This window comes from Kryptolebias marmoratus, linkage group LG3 (genome assembly GCF_001649575.2).
Source record: "Kryptolebias marmoratus isolate JLee-2015 linkage group LG3, ASM164957v2, whole genome shotgun sequence".
In the NCBI taxonomy this organism is placed as follows: Eukaryota; Metazoa; Chordata; class Actinopteri; order Cyprinodontiformes; family Rivulidae; genus Kryptolebias; species Kryptolebias marmoratus.
In genome coordinates this window covers 8136573-8157056 of record NC_051432.1, presented here as the reverse complement: position 1 = coordinate 8157056, position 20484 = coordinate 8136573, and the positions used below count along the sequence as shown (strand labels likewise).

General features: G+C 42.9%; 2 protein-coding genes across 5 annotated transcripts; one reads left to right on the top strand and one right to left on the bottom strand.

The window, feature by feature from the left end:
* Window positions 1–1697: 1697 nt before the first annotated feature.
* Window positions 1698–4446, bottom strand: LOC108241517 (zinc finger protein OZF-like). 3 transcript variants are annotated; one of them, XM_017425710.3, is made up of 3 exons: window positions 4145–4446; window positions 3286–3419; window positions 1698–3183 (listed from the first exon to the last, which is right to left on the bottom strand). In XM_017425710.3, exons 1-3 carry the CDS (start codon window positions 4344–4346, stop codon window positions 2212–2214), a joined length of 1308 nt encoding a protein of 435 aa, XP_017281199.1. In that variant the 5' UTR covers window positions 4347–4446; the 3' UTR covers window positions 1698–2211. The 3 variants fall into 3 exon arrangements, with proteins under 3 accessions (XP_017281199.1, XP_017281197.1, XP_017281198.1); XM_017425708.3 differs by having other exon boundaries at window positions 1698–3419; window positions 4145–4445; XM_017425709.3 differs by having other exon boundaries at window positions 1698–3419; window positions 4238–4444.
* A 4295-nt stretch (window positions 4447–8741) lies between these two features.
* crmp1 (collapsin response mediator protein 1) lies at window positions 8742–20004 on the top strand. 2 transcript variants are annotated; one of them, XM_017425693.3, is made up of 14 exons: window positions 8742–9400; window positions 10754–10842; window positions 12065–12249; window positions 12347–12511; window positions 12877–12938; window positions 13053–13133; window positions 13849–13917; window positions 14020–14140; window positions 14263–14419; window positions 16724–16865; window positions 16954–17124; window positions 18814–18993; window positions 19360–19525; window positions 19628–20004. In XM_017425693.3, the coding sequence occupies exons 1-14, from the start codon at window positions 9050–9052 to the stop codon at window positions 19717–19719; spliced, it is 2031 nt and encodes a 676-aa protein (XP_017281182.1). In that variant the 5' UTR covers window positions 8742–9049; the 3' UTR covers window positions 19720–20004. The 2 variants fall into 2 exon arrangements, with proteins under 2 accessions (XP_017281182.1, XP_017281183.1); XM_017425694.3 differs by lacking the exon at window positions 8742–9400 and adding an exon at window positions 9914–10134.
* Window positions 20005–20484: the final 480 nt, after the last annotated feature.

Sequence of the window (20484 nt, the reverse complement as noted above, 5' to 3'; positions counted from 1 at the left end):
GTTGCTGCAGTGATCCGGGAGACGGCGCTCTCTGGCACATTTGTGCATCACAAATTAGTTCCACATTTATTGAATAAAAATGCTTCCGATTCACAAAAGCAAAATTCATTTCCAGAAGGTGCCCTTATCGCAATATGAGTGCAGTCGATAGCTCAGATTACATTTGGAAATCGGCTCCTTGCTGCAAATTACAATTTGATGTTGGCCTCTTCAGCCACAGTGTAAGGGGATTTCATATAACGGGGGGGCAACATACGAATGAGACCGTCCCATACAGCTGGCGTGGCTCGGCTCAGGGATGATTGTGAAATACCCGACCTGTCAGCCAACTCTCGCTGGGATCTTCCGGTTGAAGGAATCCCAGGGTACAGAGAACTTGAACTGGCGCCGGCAACGCAGAGTTCCCTCTAGTTTCCCTCTGTAATGCTGGGGCCAGTTCCAAGCACAGCTCCAAACAAAATTGCCCTGGGTAATCTAAACCGGCTGATAAACCACTCATCATCATGAGCCAACAGGTCAGTACGATCTCTGAACACACGCGATGTCCTCCGGCAGTGCCAAAGCAACCATCGTTCCACAACTACAAACACCTTTGTGCAGCTATTTCTGTACATGTGTGATTGTCTACACACCTGGTCCACTTTAAGAATAATCAAACCTGACCTGTTTGGAGTTAAAGCAAATAGAAATAATTTTGAACATCCTAATTGACCCAAAACAGGAAAAATTTATTCTGATTTCACATCAGACAGTCTGAAGAAAATGTCTTTTTATATAGTGCACGTACACTTCTGGTTTCAAATGTAAATATACAAATGCATAAATACAACCCCAACTCCAAAAAAAGTTGGAATGTTGTGTAAAATGTAAATAAAAACAGAATGCAATGCTTTGAAATTTTCATAAACCGATAATTTATTTAAAATGGAACACAGTAAACATCAATTGTTTAAACTGGCTGTACTTTTTTTTTTGAGAAAACCAAAGGGTCATTTTGAATTTTATGGCAGCGACATAAATCTAAAATAAACAAAAGACTGTAAAAGTAAGTGGTAAGAATAAGAAACGGCTGGAGGATCATTTTACAGCAAATCTGGTTAATGAGTAGCAGGTCAGGGAGAGGACTGGATGTAAAAAGAGCATCTTAGAGAGGCTGACTCTCTCAGAAGTAAAGATGGGCAGAGGTTACAGACCTCCAAACTTCATGTGGCCTTCAGATTAGCTCAAGAACAGAGAGAAGAGAGCTTCATGGAATGGGTTTCCATGGTCACGCAGCTGCATCCAAGCCTGCCTTCACCAGGTGTGATGCAAAGCGTCACATGCAGTGGTGTAAGGCAAGCTGCCACTGGACTCTAGAGAGGTGGGGGTGTCTGGCAATCCGATGGACCAGTCTGAGTTTGGCTGCCGCCAGAAGAACGGTTCTTGTCTTGCTGCATAAAATTTGGTGGAGGGAGGATTATGGTATGGGATTGTTTTTCAGGAGCTGGGCTCAGCCACATAGTTCCAATGAAAGGAACTCTTAATGCTTCAGCATACCAAGACATTTTGGACAATTTCATGCTCCCAACTTTGTGGGAACAGTTTGGGATGGACCCTTCCTGTTCCAACATGACTGAGCACCAGAGCACAAAGCAAGGTCCATAAAGACATGGATGAGTAAGTTTGGTGTGGAAGAACTTGACTGGCCTCAACCTGATATAACACCTTTGGGATGAATTAGAGCAGAGACGGAGGTCCAGGCCTTCTGTCCAACATCAGAGTCAGAAATTCCCATAAACACTCCTAAACCGGTGAAAAGCTTTTATAGAAGAGTTGAAGCTCTTATAGCTCCGGAGGGTGGACCAACATCAGATTAAACCCTATGAATTAAGAATGGGATGTTACCTAAAGTCACATGCTTTTAAAGGGAGGTGAGTGAATACTTTTGGCAATATAGTGTATGTAAAGAGGGCTGTACAGTAGTTAAGCTTTTTGTCAACAGTTTCTGCGGCAAAAAACAAAACAAAAAAAGACATGAGCTCACTCCTTAGGATGAGACAGGTAAATAATACTAGACAGGTGTTGGTTGTGACTAACCTAGTCTTCCTTCATTAACATCTGTACCTTGAGGGTTTAATATGAACACATGCACCCTTACACCCCTAGATTCTGTGTCTCTTAATATTCACAGTTACTGTTTTCCCCTCCTGCGTTGATTATTGCGTGTGTGTTTTAAGAGTCGTTGCAAACGAGCGCTTTGTTTTCTGTGTGGGTCCTCATGTGTGTGTTTAAGTTTCCCTTCTGGTTAAACTGTCGTCCACAAACATGACAAGCAAACGGTTTGTCTCCCGTGTGGACTCTCGCGTGCCTGTTGAGGTCCGTCTTTTGGCTAAACTGTCGGCCGCAAACGTCACAGGCAAACGGCTTCTGTCCTGTGTGGATTCTCATGTGTATGTTCAAACTCCCCTTTTGGCTAAACCTCCGCTCACAGAAATCACAGGCGAACGGCTTCTGTCCTGTGTGGATTCTCATGTGTCTGTTTAAATGTGCCTTCCCGCTGCATCTTTGTCCACAAACGTCACAAACAAATGGTTGATCTCCCGTGTGGATTCTCATGTGTGCGTTTAACCTTGACTTGTAGCTAAAGCTCCGCTCACAAACATCACAGCCGAATGTTTTTTGTCCTGTGTGGACTCTCTTGTGTGTGTTTAGATCTGTTTTCCTCGTAAAGCCTTTACCGCAGTCATCACAGCTGAATGAGTTCTGTGTTATCTGGACCCTTCTGTGTGACTCTACAGTCTTCTTCACTCCAACACATTTCTTCTGAACCAAAGAACTTGAAGACTTTCCTCCTGAATGACGGGTCACGTGTCTCTGAAGAGACTGATGATGGAGAAACTGTTTCCCACACTCAGAGCAGCTGAAGGATTTGTTGTCAGTGTTTCCAGCTGACTCAGGACACCTGCTGTCCTTGCTGTCTTCAGCCTTTGGCTCAAAGTCCGTCTGTCCTTTCAGCTGAGAGTCAGAATTGTTCTCATCCTCCTCCTCATCATAATAGTCACTGACTTCAGTCTGTGAAGAGCTGGAATCATCCTCATGAGGCTTCAGACCTGGGTTCCTGCTGGTTTCTCCTCCTCCAGCAGCTGCTGCCTCCATCTGGTCAGCTGAGCTGCTGCCTGGAAGATCTCCGTCTTCCATTCGGTGCTGATGAAGAGGCGAGAACAGAGGTTTCTCCCCATCATCCTCACTCTTCAAAGAACCTGCAGTGAATGAAAACCTGGCGGCGTCATCAGCCTCCTCCTTCACCTCGAGCTGCTGTCCCTCCAGACTGCTCCACAGTTCCTCCTCTTTCTCCTTTACAATGAGCGGTTCTGGCTCCTGCTGGTCCCCACCAGGCCCCTCTTCTTCTTCTTCTTCTTTAATCAGCACCATTTGAACATCTGCAGAGGCGAACATTAGGGACAACGTTACCTTTAGGTTCACACATACGTCACTAACATTATTACTGGGGGTGTAACAAGATCTCTAAAACGTCTCAAGAGTTCTCGTCCAGTAAAACAAAACAGAACTGTCTCATGACTTCCGAAATTGAGGGGGCCGGACCCCCCTGACACCCCCCTGAGATTTACGCCAGTGTTTGTGTTAGAGCTAGCACTGCTTATTTGTTTACATCTTATTTAAGGTGCTGTCGGCTCAATGCAATTATAAGAAAAGCACACCTGATTTACCAGATAATTGTCACTAAAATCACCTCTTCAAACCTTGTTTGTATCGTATTAAATGGTTAGGAAATCATTCTTATCGCCACTGTTGTTTTTGCTGTCCTTCCCACCAAGGAAACAGCAGCTTATGCTAAATTAAATGCTAACAGTAGCAGTTCAGAAGCTAGAGATGTGAAATGAGAGATAAAAAGTGAGCTTGTGTGGATTTGCGGCCACTCCAGATGCTAACAGTCATTACAGCTGTGTGGTATTTTTTTTTTTTAGTGTACTTTAAAAAAGTTCAGCTTAACCATTAACGTTTGTAAGGCTACTCATATATGTCATTTAGCAAGCTAAGCTACAAACACAAACATCACAAGTCCATGTTATGAAGCTAACCCATTAGCTGCCTGAAAACTGTCCCTGAACTGGAGCTAACATCATCTTAGCAGGAATACACGAACCTAATCTGTGCAGTTGGTCTGCGGGGCTGAAAACAGCACGTAGGAAGCTGCTCTGCCGCTCATTTTCATTGAAACTCGCTTCCTGTCGGTCACCTATCTGCGGCTGTTCTTCCCAAAGTTTCCAACATTTCTCCCGCTGCCGCCTCCAGCTGCTGTTCGCCCCGCTGCCTCCGCATCTCGGAGAGTTTTCCTCCGTCAACATCTTCCGTTCACGGCCGCCGAGCCCAGTCACAGCACCGCGACACGGCTCGTTACGGCTCGGTGAGTGGGCGGGACATGTGACGTCACGGCGCGTTCAAGGACAACTCGTACACTCAAAAATCAACACTGTAAAGGACGCTGAAGGATCAGGAGGCAAAGCACAATTTATTGGATGATTTAGGAACAATGGTGTATTCGTTGAAGGTTTTATCCGATTTATTAACATCGTGTCTTTATTCATTTATTGCTTCATACAAAAGTCTTCTGTACAGAACACAGTAATGAGACTTTTTAAATTAATCCCTCCAGTATACCACAAAAAATCTAATAACCCAGAATTATTCTGAATTTTTTTTATTGTTAAACCAAAACTGATTCATTCACCGATTCGATCAATTCACCGGCTATTTCAGTGTTGGTGATTGAATTGATTGAAACGAGTTATAAGTGAATGCATCGTGAACTCATGGTGCCCATCCTGTGAAGCCGTAACAAACCCTGTAGAAAAGGAACATTTTTGGTTTTAGCGCGGATGATGAGACCGCAGACATAAAACAGGCATCCTAAAACACAATATGCTTTCTCAAAATTTCAATAATTCAGATAAATATGAAGACATGAATCAGTGGGATTAAATGTTAGAACATGAAGGCCCGCCAGACGTACAGATAATATATATATATATTATGTACGTCAATGGACAGAAGTAAATTTCCTTGCAGTGCGCATGCGTGCCCAGCGTGTATGACGTGTTGCACGTCATACACGCGCATCAAAGGCCGTTCTTTGTTACGTCATCGTGACGTCAAAACAACTAACAGTACTTATTACTTGTAACCAGTAAAATTCAGATATTTTCTTGAAAGTTCAGTTCAGCAGCTTCACATCACAGTAGTGTTCAGGAGCAACTAATTTTAAAACAAAATGCAGAATAATTTGATTGAAAATCCATCTACAGTTCTTATCAGAGCTGAAACTCTACAAGCCGTCGTCAGCAGATATTTTGACACAATATCTGCTTATCAATGGCACCTACTGGCAGAAGGAATCCCTGACTCAGAGACTGAAGCGACCTTTGTAGGAATGCTGACAGAATTAATACAATCAGCTTCAACGTATGCGTTAAAAATAATCATCCCAGAAATCCGTAATCGGATCCGTCCATCGTCATCTGGACAGGTAAATATTCATCTAAAAAACACCCTGACAGAAAGCATTGCGGATGCTTTAAATGTTCCGCCAGAAAAATGCGTCAGTGCTGACCCGCTGACAGAATTTATTGAAACGGAGGTTTCTATGAAAACTAATCAAATGTTACAGGAGATCGCAAACACCGAAGTGTGGCCAGAACAGCCGGCTATTTACGTAAATCCATCTGTGTCAAACCCAGAGACACTTTGTAGTATGGTTCAGCTTTTAACTGCGTGTGTGAGAAGATTTTTGTTTGGAGTTAAAACATATTGCTTTGGGCAATGTTTAAAAGTACAAAGATATTCTCAGCAGTGTGTTAGTTCAAACTCTGAGTTTGTTTTTGAAATTGATGAAGGTGAAGAATTAGACAATGAAGACATCATTAGGTCAATAAAATCCGTAGTTTCAGAAGATCATCTTGTTTCAGAGATCTTTTACTTTTTGTCAAAGTATTCCAACGAAACTTTAAACTCTCCCACTAATTCTGAAAAAATCCACAATCTGGCAGCAGAAATTGTCCAAAACGTTATTAAAACCGCTCATTACTGTGAGGCTGAAAATCTGGATGGATCCAGCCACGACAGTCACGACAGCAAGGGATTGAAAATCGGTTTTAGCTTGCAACCAATTGTTGGAAAAATGAAAACTTTCATCCAGTCAAATAAGTTCCCTGACACAAAACATTTCTTCAAATCTGCCAGAGACAAACTTACAGAAACTGTTGACAAACTTAAGAATTCTGTCAACTCGACTGATCCAAAGTTTCTGGTTGGCCTTAAAGCTGACATGAGTAAAATGAAAATTGCTTTTAATGTGACCTTACCAGGATGTGTCCCAGAGTTCGAATCTGACGGATCTGTTCCTTTAGTAACAAGGAACAAAGACGTTTCTCATCTGGACTTTGAATCCATTCATGGTCAAATAGAGACCATTTATAATCAGAATGATGTGAACTGTAACAGTGAAAAGATAAAAGAATTTTCTAAGGAGCTGACAGATAAATTATATGAACACATGATGAGAAGCTCCTCTTATCAAATCCCTGATGTTTCCAATAGAAGAACTCTATCTGATTCTATCTTGTCTAAAAAGACAGTATATGACAGTCAGACACAACACCGTTTTCCTCCTGAAGTTCTGTATGCCCTCACAGAAGACAAAGTTCAAAACTTCGTACAGACGATGCTTCTGTGGAAAGAAATGGAAGAAAATAAGTTAAACGATCAGATGTCTGGGGCGCTGAGCGAAATAGAAAATGTCTTTGAAAAACGGCTGAATGCTTCAAAACCCAGCCCAGAATTAAGTTTCCCAGATTCCGACGAGGAGCCTGATGAAGAGGAACCTTCTTGTCTCGTTGACTCCATTAAAGAGACCCACAGTCCTGCAGGAGCAGCTGGTCAATCCTCAACTTTGGATATTTGTCAAACTGTTGATGTTAATGGGTTTGTAAGTAAGGAGAGTTGGGAAAATACTGACCAAGTCCTTTAGATGTCTAAGGATATCATTTTCCTCATGAACAGCAAAGCAAAAGAAAAAAAAAAAAAAATAGCAAAAAATAATAAAAAAATAAAATAAAAGCAAAAAAACACCACACACACAGCCTTCATAAGCACCTTCAAAATGAATCCTGGAATAGAAACATTAGAAAAGAAACAAAACAACCCCCCATACATACACAACTCACACACACACAAAAAAAACATACATACATAACACACACAGACAAACAAACAACACAACCCCTGTGGTGTAAACAGGCAACACATTCACTTTTGGGAAAATTCCAGGTTCGACTCCTGGCAGGGGTGGAAAAATGGTTTGTCTCGGTTCTCAGAGTATCTATTTTCAGATACTGCAACTTAGCAACTTTTTTTTACTAGCAGTCAAGTAGACAATATGGCGTCAGCTGGCACTTCGTGACGACCTGTTGGAGTGAGATGCAGCAGATATCTTTTGTTTATGGTTGCATTGCCGTTTCACCCTTTTAATTGTCAATAAACCTGCTGACAACGGTCTTTGGTCTTCAGAGTCATGACATGAGAAAGGTGTTAGATAGCCTTTGCATCAGACAAGCACCAGTAATGGCACAATAAATATGTTGTAATACTAATAGTTGTGAATAGATATCTGTCTCGTTTGTCTCTATGTGTCCCTGGGATGGACTTTGAGCTCTGTCCAGGGTGTCCCCCACCTTTCGCACAGTGACTGCTGGCCATAGACACCAGCTCATAGAAACGTGGGTAAATCAAATGGATAGATCAAACTGTAAAAGCCTAAGGAGGGTGTCTGTGGAGTCACTTAGTTAAAAAAAAGGATTATTCTTACTTTTTTTTTGGATCTTGACCACATCGGAACAGATCCAGTTCATAAAATACATTACTTAGATAGTTCAGACATGAACTAAACTATTCTAGAGTGAAAGAAGAATGAATAAAACTCACCATGTGATTTGTGAAGCCTTTATCGTTTTTGTGAAAGTTCATAAAAGAGACTTTTTAATCTTTTTCTTTTTGGCATCTGGACCACATCAGAACAGGTCCAGTTCAGAAATACAATTCTTAAAGACAGTTCAAACCTGGCTAAAATTTTTCTGTACTAAAGTCAGAAACTTTAAAACAGTTTTTTAAATTTTTATTTTATTTTAAACACGTTATTCTTTTTGTGAAAGTCCAAAAAGGGCAATTTCAAAATTATGAACAACATAAGAATTGGCTTGTCCTGTAACCAGTGGCTTGCCGATTCAAACCCACTGCTTCATTTGTCTCAGCTGTTGTGTCCTTGGGCAAGACACTTCACCTGCCTTTCCTACTAGTGATGGTCAGAGGGCTCGGTGGCGCCCGTGTGATGGCAGCCTCACTTCTGTCAGTCTGCCCCAGGGCAGCTGTGGCTACAATGTAGCTTACCACCATCAGTGTGTGAATGTGTGGATGAATTGGTGAATGATTGTAGTGTGAAGTGCTTTGGGGTCCTTGGACTAGATAAAGCGCTATACAAAGGCAAGCCATTTACCATTTACCATTATAAGGTTTTGGTTTTGGTGCCACCCTGAGATTATGAGTGGCCCCTTTGAAAACGTTCTGGAGGCGCCCCTGGTCCTGCTATATTATGTGTGTGATTATAAGCAGCAGCTCCCCCCTTAAAGCCCCCCTGACAATCGGCATTCTCCTCTTTGCCCCCAGATGTGGGTTAAAAGATGACACATGCAGCTTTAATCCGCTGCAGGAGTGACCTACTCACGCACAGCCCCCCATCCAGCGCCCCACATTCGCAGAAAGAAAAAGGCTTGTTCACATATCGAGGTGCACCGATTCTGCACTTTAAAGCGAGCTAAAACCAGCAGTCCTGTCAAAACCGGCTCATCACTGGTGTGCACGAGGAGGAAGGACTCTGGGGCCCCCTCCGTAGAGAGTCGCCTTCCGCAGCTGAACGAGCGCGCCAGCCTGGAGAGGCGGGACCGTGACCCGGTTAGACTGAAAACGAGCCCAAACCGTCTCCATCCGTCGTCGCGAAACCATGTCGGACTGCAGGAGGCAGTGGAACCGGGAGGACGAGCTCCCGGTCTACCTGGCGGGACCCATCCCCTCCGGACCGAACCAGCGGAAAACCTACGGGATGTTCAGCTCGGTGGAGGGGGCGTTTGAGAGCAAGACCATAGACTTCGATAGCTACGCGGTGGGGAGGAAAGGGAGCCGCACCCCGAGGAGCGCGAGCCGCGAGCGGATGCTGGACACTGGTGACCCGAAAGGGAAGACGCCCGGCGAGGCCCGAGAGGGGCCACAGAGCAACTCCGCCGAGGAGACGGACGGTGCTCGCACCGGCGTGGAGGTCAGATTCTCTCCGGAGAAGGAGAGCCCGGATGGGAAGGTAAAGGAGGGATGGAATGTGCGCTTTTTATGTACCCTCTAAAAAAAGCAGGCCTACAGCGAGGATCCTTTAAATGCGAGGAAAAATAGTTGGAATTATTTGTTTTTTGCATGATGTAAATGTTTTTTGATTTATTTTAAAGGATGTAAAGGTTTCATTATCCGTCAGTTTTAGTTACTGTAAAGCAGAGAGTCAGCACGGATAACAATTTGTGTGCTGCAATGCAGTTAATCTGTTTTAATTTGTTACTACAGGCCAAATAATAATGATAATAATAAAATAGGTCCAATAAAAAAGCAGCAAACAAAAGTACAAACACTGAACGGAGCCTGATCGTATATCTGTGGTGCTGAAATGGACAGCTCCTTCCCGCTGTTTTTGTTCTCACGTGAGGCGTTTGTGTGCGCGTGTCCCCCAATCCCCTTATCTTTTTTTCTCCTCGCCGTGAACACCACTCGCTTTCCGCGCGCGCGCGCGCACGCACACGTTCGTCGTTTGATGTGTTGTCAGACGCAGCCCGGCGGCAGCGGCTCCGAAACACTCCGAGTCTATATCGACACAAAAAAACCGCACCAGCTCCGAGTATCCCGGCAGGGGTGTTGGTGGGGGGGACAAAGGGGCACCCCAACACGCTTCTGAGTGCACCGCCGCCGGTTGGGAAGGAGGGACAGAGAGACGGAGGGAGCATGTCTGGGACCGGCTATCAGGGGAATAACTGCGTCCCCCATCAGACGGTGAGGTAAATCCCCGCTGCAAGGCGGAAAGGGGATTAAACTCTTAGTGAATGGCAGGGAGCAGAAGGCCTCTTCGCGTAGGTCGCTTCTTAGTGAACTTGTAGCTCCAAGATAAAGGTGTCAGTTCTGCTTGCCTGTCTCCTGCTCCTACGGTGCTGTCAGAGCGGGATTAAATCGGTTGAAGTGACAGTCAAGTCACATTAGTGAAGGCTTGGATAAATCAACCCCTAGGGGGTGTGAAATTTAAATATGAAGCCTTTGTGTTGTTGTTAGACCATTAAAGTTGGCGTCTTCTCCTGTAATTAGGCATCCTGCTTTATGATTTTTAATACAAACTGGCATCATTTGGATCCATTGATGATCACTGGTTGCCATGGAAACCCAGCATCTTCTCAAACGCTGTTGCCAGGCATCCTCCACAGTGGTGGTGGGTGTGGACTGATAGTAGCTTGAAAAAGAGGCCTTTTTTAAAACTCTGTGATGAACTAATATGGCAGTTTTAACATAGAAATCCAGTCTGAGCCGTGCAATGTCGCTGGCTCTGGATTGCATAACAGATTGTGCAACTTGTCCAAATGTCAATACTCAGTCAGGCTCCTCTTCCTCTCCCTGCTGACAGATAGAAAGGTTGCTGATCAAAGGAGGCCGGGTGGTCAACGATGACCAGTCTTTCTATGCAGATGTCTACATCGAGGATGGGCTCATCAAGTATGTAGAGTTTATGGACATTATGGGAATGCATGGGTGTTTATGCATATTTATACAAATGTTTGGTTTTTGTGTTAAATGTACATGAAAACAGAATGCAATGATTTGCAAATCTCATAAATTCACATGTTATTCACAGTGAAACAGAGTAAACATATCAAATGTTTAAAAAAATATAAAAACTTTGGGAAAAAATAAGGTAATTTTGAAATTGATGGTAAAAACACATCTTAAAATATTGGGACAAAGACAACAAAAAGCTGTGAAAGTATTGGAAAGTCATTGGAAACAGGTTAGCCAGAGGACTGGGTATAAAAAGAGCATTTTAGAGAGGCTAAATCTTTCAGAGGTAAAGATGAGCAGAGGATTGCCAATCTATGAAAAACTGCGTCTAAAAATAGTGGACTAATTTCAAAACAGTTGTCAAAAAAATTGGGAAGATTTTGACTATCCCATCATCTACAGTTCATAATATCATCAAAGGATTTCAAGAATCTGGAGAAATCTCTGAGCTCAAAGGACAAAACTGAGAGTGAGTATTGGATGCTGTGATCTTCAGGCAGCTCTGCATTAAAAACAGGTCTGATTCTGTTATCAGCATCTCTACATGAGCTCAGGAACACTTCCACAAACAGACATCTTTCTCAGAGAAGGCATTTCATATTTCAGACATTAAGACAATACTAAACCTCAGACTGCATCCACTCCAGCAGCAGGACTTCATAGTAGAAGAGTCCAGCTGCTGAATTGACCTGCCTGCAGTCCAGACCTCTCATCAATAGAAAACATTTGAAGCATCATGAAACAAAAAAGACTCAGGACTGCTGAACAGCTAAACTCATATATCAGACAGAATGGGGCAACATTCCCTCTAAAACCTCCGGCAGCTGCTCTCCTCAGCTCCTAGATGTTTACAAACTGATGGTCAAAGAAGAGATGATGCTTCACAGAGGGAAACACGGAGCTGTCCCAACTTCCTTAAGATGGGTTGCTGCTGTAGAATTTAAAATGACCCTACTTTTGGTTAATGTCAATTGTTTTTAGTTTAAACATTTGACATGTTTACAAGGTTCCATTGAGAATAAAACATGGGTTGATGAGATTTGCAAATCACTGCATTCTGCTTTTATTTAAATTTTACACAATGTCCCAACTTTCTGAGAATTGGCTTTATGCAGTATATCCGCCAAGAACCACTGATGTCTGCATGTGTCTGTGGCAGGCAGGTGGGGGAGAATCTGGTCGTTCCGGGTGGTGTCAAGGTGATCGAAGCCAACGGGCGCGTGATAATCCCAGGGGGGATAGATGTCAACACGTGCCTGATGAGGCCGCACCTCGGCACACAGCCCGTCGACGATTTCCTGCAGGGCACCAAGGCGGCTCTTGCCGGGGGCACCACCATGATCAGTGAGTGTGAACACCTAAACACTCGTGCATTAATACACCAGCAGATAGGTTTTGCAAAGTAACGCTCACGCTATCCCCGACTACGCCCATTGCTCAGTTGATCATGTGACGCCCCAGCCCGGGGACAGTCTGCTGGGGGCGTTCGAGCGCTGGCAGGAGGCTGCAGATAAAAAGGCTTGCTGCGATTACTCCCTGCACGTAGATGTCCCCCAGTGGAATGAGGCCATTAAGGATGAGCTGGAGATGCTGGTGCAGGACAAAGGTATGTTCGTTTTTTTGCAATTATTTATGTAACATTTCAGAAATGTGGGTGTTGCTGCAGTTCTTTAAATCCTCAATTTGAACACGCTTCTGAAGAATGTCAGGTTCAGAAATCCGTTAGGTGGTGAAGAGGCTTATCGTTTCCATCATAGTGCTGCTGTGGTGGCATGCAGTTTTCTTCTTGCACAGCTACAAAATAACAAGAGAATGCAGCTGCTCTCTTTATTAAGTTTGTTTTGCATAGTGTCAGTCACAGGAACAAATTTCTTCCTAGGTCAAAATGAGTTTTGATCCAAATATATGCCTGTGATGTTTCTCTTATCCCCCTGTCATAACGAAACTAATAATTTTCCCCATTCTTCTCAGGTGTGAACTCCTTTCAAGTGTACATGGCTTACAAAGATGTGTACCAGATGACCGACTCTCAGGTGTGGTTTATAATCAGTCATAACACTGAAACCTCTCTAATGTCTATGTTCCTCCTGTGAATCTGCGACTGTATGCTCCTTCCTCTCACTGTCAGCCTCTCTGTTGTTCTGCAGCTGTTCGAGGCTTTCTCCTTCCTGAAGCAGCTGGGGGCTGTGGTCTTAGTCCATGCTGAAAATGGAGACCTGATCGCACAGGTAAGTGATGCAGCCTCCCTTCAGCCTTTAGTGCAGCTGAGAGATACTCCAGTTACGTAACCGGCAGTCTCTATAAAAGACCGGATGGTTAACGCTGCTGCTGCAAACGCAGAGGATGGCAAGTTTATTTTTGGCCGCTGTTAATGTCCACCCCTATTTTTTCCACTAATAATGATGCTGTAAAGATGAGGATGCTAATAAATGCAGATGACAAGTGGTCAAGGTTTAGATTCCTAAGAGTTCAAAAACCACAACCTCTGTCCTTTCTGTTTTAATGCAAAGAATTAGGAGTCATCCAAGTTTTCATTTCTCTAAGACATGTTTGTAATCTAACTAAATGATTGGATTCACTGGATTTTTGTGGATAAATATAACTGAGTGTCATCAACATAACAATGAACATTTATCCCATGCTGTCTAATAACTTTGATATAATTAATAACCTTTACCTGGGAGCATAAATAAGGTAAAGAGTACTGTTCCAAGCATCGGACCCTGAGGAACTCCATGGCTAACTCTGGAGCATGAAGATTTGTTATTAATTTGAACAAACTGGAATATATCAGATACATATGATTTGAACCATCTTCCTCTAATCCCAATATCATGTTCAAATTCATGTTTCTGGTTGGCAAAGGATGATTGTACATGTTTTGTTTGATGCTGAGAGTGACTGTTGGGAATGAAAAAAATAAGTCTAAAATGTGTGCCTTAGGAGCAGAGAAAAATCCTTGGAATGGGAATCACCGGTCCCGAAGGCCATCCTCTGAGTCGCCCTGAAGAGGTGATTTTTTTGTTTTATTACACCCTCACTGTGTAATCATTTGTCTGACCCCTCCCCTCCAAAAAATAAACAAAGTCTAATTTTATTTTTTTTCCCATGTAGTTGGAAGCTGAGGCGGTGTTCCGTGCCATCACGTTGGGTAACCGTGTGAACTGTCCCGTCTACATCACAAAGGTGATGAGCAGGAGCGCAGCTGACACCATCACTCAGGCTCGGAGGAAAGGTAAATCCTGAACCCTTCTCACCAATGTTTCTACTCAGGTTTTTCAGTTTCCATGTGTTTTTTTTTCCCATCAGTTTGTTTCCATTCTGAAAACGACTGCCCCAACTATCATCCCTATGCAGGCTCTGTGGTGTTCGGGGAGCCAATAACAGCTAGCTTGGCGACCGACGGCTCTCACTACTGGAGCAAAAACTGGGCCAAGGCGGCGGCCTACGTGACCTCTCCGCCTCTGAGTCCCGACCCCACGACCCCAGACCACCTCCACACGCTGCTGGCCTGGTAACACACGAGGTTTCACTTATCAGTTATAAAATGTAAAAAAAGTAGCTCAAGGCATAAAATCAGTCTTTGATTATAAGATATAAACCCCAAAGCTCTGATGACATTTGCATCCGGCAGTAGATTACATCAGCAGGTGAAAATGTTAAAAAGGTTTGTAATTATCTCCCACCACCTTTCATGCAAGAGTTACGAGCTAAGATAGACCTTTCTTATATGTTGAGAAATGGTAGTGTATTAATTTCACTAACAGACAGACAAACAAAAGCTTGCACAAACACACAGACACGGGCAAAAACATAATTGCCGGTCTTTCGCTTTTTGGTGGAAGGTGATAATTAAAGCCTCATGTCGCCACTTAAAGTGCTTAATTTAACCCAGACCTCAGTGCAACGTTGAAAAGTAAATCACTTGGAAGGGAGGAACGGAGGCGCCTGCAGACGTCTGATTGTTGCCGTTTCCTTCGGGACACAAATCTGGTATTCACAGCACAGACAACTACTAGTACGATGCAGAATAAATGTCAGATCAGCCTCAGTGGAAAAAACAAACAAACAAACAGATGGGGGGGGGGGGGGTGTGAGAGCAAATGCGTGAAGAGAGAGAAAGGACAAAAACAAGGTGAGGTGATAAAGAATTGTACAGACTTTTGAAAAGAAGTTATAAACTAAGCTTCAGTACATGATAATGTAATGGTTAGTTAGGATATAAACTAGTCATCCTATAATAGTTAGGAGGAACGTAGATGAGACTACCTCTGCTAACCTCAGACATACACACACCCACCAGCAACTTCCAGCTGTATACTTTCGACTGTCCTCGATTCCATAAATAGCGCATAGACCTGGAATAACTAATCATCTGTTGCCGTGGTTACAGAGTTCCTCCCTTCTCCTCCTCTCTTCCTCCTCTCTGTTCCTCTGTACTTCGAATGGAACTCCATGCCGGCGTTAAAACTGCAGCCGACTCTGAGTCTCTCCTGAGCTGACAGAGGGTATTTTATTTTAAGATCTTCCCCACAGATATGAGCATTTTTTTTTTTTTTGGCCAACATTCAGTAAGGCTCATTGCTGCCATAATAAGCAATCTCTTTGCATTAGGGTGCTGATCATCCAGCGGAGAATAATCACTGTAATTAATGAGTGAATTATAGGCCTGGCGTCTGAAATGATGATAAACATGGCTCCTCATCAGTGGAGCTTAGTCTCGTTTACAGTAAGAGGTAAAATGAATGTATGTGTTGCTGGTATTTTAATAAGGCACTTTATCTTTATGTATTAATGGAGGCTCCAGGCAGCAGCACTGCAGCTGCGGCGCACCACCCTGACTTGTTCAGCTGGCTGGTTTAAAGCACCAAACCTCTATATGACATGCACTTTAAATGACAGGCTCAACGAGGACATCTGGTGGCTGACTTTAGAAATGTCCTTGTCTTTTCAGTGCGATTCAGCATTCACTTTAACATACTATAAGAGTGATAATGTCTTTTGCCCATGTCTGTGTGTGTCTGTGCCACTCTCTGTTAACAAAATATCTGATAAACCAGTGGACTGATTTTAATGAAAAAACCTCACAAAGCAGTCGTTGGATGTACATTTAAAACTGACTAACTTTAGGAGTCAACCCCATTCAAGATGGCTGCCACAGCTAACCCACCTTAGAAGACAAAAAATGGCTGTAATTCAATCAGTTTTAAAGATATTGGACTAAAACTTGACATAGTAGTAGCTGATACTTGTCCCCAATACATATTCTAAGAGCTATTAGATAATGCAAGATCTTTACTTAAAACTTTGCCATTAACTATTTGGAGCCACATCTGTCTCTCTGTTAGCAAAATATCTCACAAAAGACAGATTGGATTTTATTGAAACATTCATGAAATAATCCCAGGATGTAGATCGACAGCTGATTAACTTTTGGATCCAACCCCATTCAAGATGGCCGCCACAGCTAACCCACCTTAGAAACCACAAAAATGGCTGTAATTCAATCAGTTTTACAGATAATGAGCTAAAATCTGACGTGGTAGTAGCTGACACAAAACGTGCTCTGAGAGTGAAGTCTTGTATATCATATGAGGTTGCACATTAAGTTATTTTTAAGGTTTGACTGAAACGGCTACAACTCTGTCATTTCTCAACATAAGATGATCTTAGTTTAAATCGCTGGCATGAAATGTGGCATTCCTTCGATGAACGCCTTGAGTTTTGTTTCTGATTTAGCCCCCTGCATTTATAGACATTTAAAACCCTGCAGTGAACAGGCCGGTGACTGCAGTGCCCCTGTGTTTCCTGTGTACAGTGGGGACCTGCAGGTGGTGGGCAGCTCTCACTGCGCCTACAGCACCTCCCAGAAAGCAATCGGCAAAGATGACTTCACCTTGATCCCCGAGGGAACCAACGGAGTGGAGGAGAGAATGGCTTTCGTCTGGGACAAGGCTGTGGTGAGCACTGAGAGCGTGTGTTTTTGTATCTTCTCTGCAGTGTGTGTGTGTGTGCAACATTATTAATACTGACCTCTTTGTCTGTCAGGCCATGGGGAAGATGGACGAGAACCAGTTTGTTGCGGTCACGTCAACCAACGCAGCAAAAATCTTCAACCTGTACCCGCGCAAGGGCCGCATCGCCGTGGGCTCCGACGCCGACGTTGTCATCTGGGACCCTGACAGTGTCAAAACTATCACCGCCAAACTCCAGCAATCGGTGGGAATGGGAAGGAAAAGGGGGGCAGAGGGAAAGCACTGTGAACTATGCATCAGTCAGAGTCAGAACTGTGAGCCAAGGGAAGGCAAAGTGATAACAAGATGTCAGCTTTTTAAATTTGTCAACCTATTGCGTTGAACTGATAGTTCAGGTCTTTTGATGGGGTTCTGCAGAAGGATTAGGAACTGTTAATATCTTACCTGTTGTAGATAGCTTCCCCCCATACTCTTTATTTGAATTTTAAACAAATGTACAGTTTTTATCAAAACTGAAAGAGACACTTCATCACATAATACAAAACCATGACGAATACACCATAAAAACCTTAAAAGCAAGAAGCCCATAAGCACCTGTAAAACAATATAAACAACTATTAGCTATTAAAAAACATCCAAGGTTGAGGTGATTTTTTTTTCCTCCTTCTGATATAAGTTATGCTGTTCTTAAAAACAGTGTCACTGTTAATCCTGCTTTGTTCTAAATTTAAAACAACCTTTGCTCCGTTTTTTCCATGTAACATCACCAACCAGAACAAACTTTACTTTGAGTCTGAGAAAAGTTATGAGCAGTTAATATCTTACCTGTTGTAGATAACTGTTTGAACGACTTCAGTTTGGAGAAATACAGCTGAAACCTGACCGGATTGAGGAGCTAAGCTAGTTTAAGCGAGGCCAAGACAAAAAAAACTAATTGTTTCTGTCTTAAAGCGAGTCCAACATCAAAAGTTTTGTAGTTGCTTTAGGACAGAAGCGATCCACTTTGGTCTTGGTCTCACTAGGGCTAGCCGTTAGCTCGTAAGTCCTGTCAAAATTAAACTATTTCACCAAACTGAGGCAGTTCAAGGAGCGATCTACAACAGTTAAGATATTAATGGTTCCTACAAATTCCCACATCAATAGATCTGACCTACATTTAACAGTTTAAGTGGATAAAACATTACAATGCATGTAAAAACCTTTATTGCTAAAATACCGCCTTAAGTAGGATCTCCATTTAGATTTTTTCCAGTATTTGAAATATATCTAAGTTCTTGTGTGAGTTGCATTTTAAAACAATCAACACAAATTTTTTTTTTGCCAATAGAGGTTTGGAATGTGAAACATTTTGTTTTTCACAATGTGGAATGAGCATGACAAAATAAGCTCTGGTTACTTTGCTTTCGAGTGGCAGCAGATATTTCACAAACAGCCAGATTTAAAAAAACAACAAAAAACTGCCTGACAAGGTGACACCATAGATGAATGCGGTTTGAATGAACTTCCTTTGTAAATTTAAAATGCTAATATTTTATATTCAGAACACCATCAGAGGTGAAATTATGCCTGGGGTGATGTGATTCAGGGCAATTTTTGATGTGTTTAAGCTCTTCTGGGTTTTACAAAGGCTTCTTATCCAGACTGGTGCTAGCTTTAGGTCATAATCCCCCTTCAACCCCCCCCCCCCATTCTCTTCAGCCATCTTGAATTTATCCCTCTGTATTACTGTGCCCTCCATACGCCCGAAACGTCCCATTCATTCATCCCCACACCTTCTCATTTTGCCCCATCCACTAAGCTCCGTAACAAACCTCCTTCTCAGATAGAAAATGGAAGAACTCTTTTAGTCTCCCTGCCTAATCCCCCCACCCCCACCCTCACTCAGCCCCTTTTCTGCCTGCCTTTGTCTCAAACCTTGTCCCTCTCGACACAGGCTGCAGAATACAACATCTTCGAGGGTCTGGAGTGCCGCGGTGGTCCGGCGCTGGTGTTGAGTCAAGGCCGGATAGTTTACGAAGGGGGCAAGCTGCAGGTCCAGCAGGGAACCGGCCGATTTATTCCACGCAAGCCCTTCCCTGACTTCGCTTACCAGCGTGTCAAAGTCAGAAATCAGGTGGGGGTACATGGTCAGCTCCAAAACATGTTCAGAGTGACAAAAATGACTTGTTTAAAAATGATTCCCTTGAAGATTTAAAGAGCAGTAACTTTCCATTCTGTATAATTTCATGGTAAATCCAACTTATTCCAATTTACTTTTATTTTTGCAAACTGGGTTGATTAATTGAGTGAATTGAAGAACTCATTTAACTGATGAGCTGCACTGAATAGTTTTGACACTTTAGTCAATTAAGTGACAAAACATCTCTTCATTTCAAAATTCACTTAGTGCTTGCACTGAACATGACAACAGGAAAACTACAAATAAGCCGGCAAGTTTCCGAACACTAAAAACAGCTCTTCTCGTTTTGTGTCTGTTTAGGTAAAGAGCAAGCAGGGAGTCACTCGTGGGGCATATGACGGCCCCGTGTATGAGGTTCCTTCGACCCCCAAATACATCACTCCTGCTCCGTCAGCCAAAACTTCACCCACGTCTCACCAGCCACCACCGATACGCAATCTCCACCAGTCCAACTTCAGCCTTTCAGGTTACAGAAAGAAGGCATTTTATAGCTGAAAATAAGGAGCCTTGAAGGTTCTGAATACTGGTCCAAAATGTGACATTTGCCCTTTTTTTCCTTCCCCTGCAGGTGCTCAGATAGACGACAACATCCCTCGTAGGTCTGGCCACCGCATCGTAGCGCCCCCTGGTGGACGCTCCAACATCACCAGCCTCGGCTAAATCGTGCACAAACTTTTGGCTGCTGTGGGCTTTTTACATTTTGAGTGATTATACGCGTATGAGTGGGTGAATGAACACCTTTGTATGTTTTTGGTATAATAGTGATGCACTCTTTGATGACCGCTAGTTTTAATCAGTTTGGCTTGGTCAAGTTAAGGTATGATGGAGTATTAAGGCCACTCAGAAAACAAAATATTAAAAAAATTAATAAATTCAGGAGGAAGATGTATATTTTTATGTCCCAGTTTCGACTCTAAAGTTGCAATGTTGAGGTTAAAGTTGAAATATTGCTACAAAGAAGCCATAATAGTCAATCAAATTTTATTTGTATAGCACATTTCAGCAGCAAGGCATTTCAAGGTGCTTTACATAGTGACAAAAGAAGTCATCTTTCGAAACTAAATTGGAAGAAGTGAACCTGAAACATGATAATTTAAGCTATTTTCACAAGCTTCTGCGGTTAGCACTCAATGTATGTGTTTGAGACTCTTATTGTGAAGGATTGAAACAAGTCTTGTGAGTTCTGCTGCAGCAGAAGTAATAAACTTCATCTCAAACCGATTCCAATAAAGTAACAGCATGTTATTTTGTAGCATACGCAGTAAAAGCGCACCTATAAACCTTGGATACAGTAATAAAAAAACCCATAACAAATTCAGTTGGGTTCAGAAGCACAGTGGGGTTCACTTTCTCCTGTATAGTCTCAAAAGATTACTTTTTTCTTTTTTTTCTTCTTCTGGTAATAATATTCAGATTTCCATCTCA

Excerpts from the sequence above, each read along its gene's own strand:
- crmp1 (XM_017425693.3), top strand. The coding sequence starts at position 9,050 with ATGTCGGACTGCAGGAGGCAGTGGAACCGGGAGGACGAGCTCCCGGTC. Across the intron at positions 10,843-12,064 it reads ATCGAGGATGGGCTCATCAA|GCAGGTGGGGGAGAATCTGG; the intron begins GTATGTAGAGTT and ends TGTCTGTGGCAG. Across the intron at positions 12,512-12,876 it reads GATGCTGGTGCAGGACAAAG|GTGTGAACTCCTTTCAAGTG; the intron begins GTATGTTCGTTT and ends CATTCTTCTCAG.
- LOC108241517 (XM_017425708.3), bottom strand. The coding sequence starts at position 4,346 with ATGTTGACGGAGGAAAACTCTCCGAGATGCGGAGGCAGCGGGGCGAAC. Across the intron at positions 3,420-4,144 it reads AGACCAACTGCACAGATTAG|ATGTTCAAATGGTGCTGATT; the intron begins GTTCGTGTATTC and ends TCGCCTCTGCAG.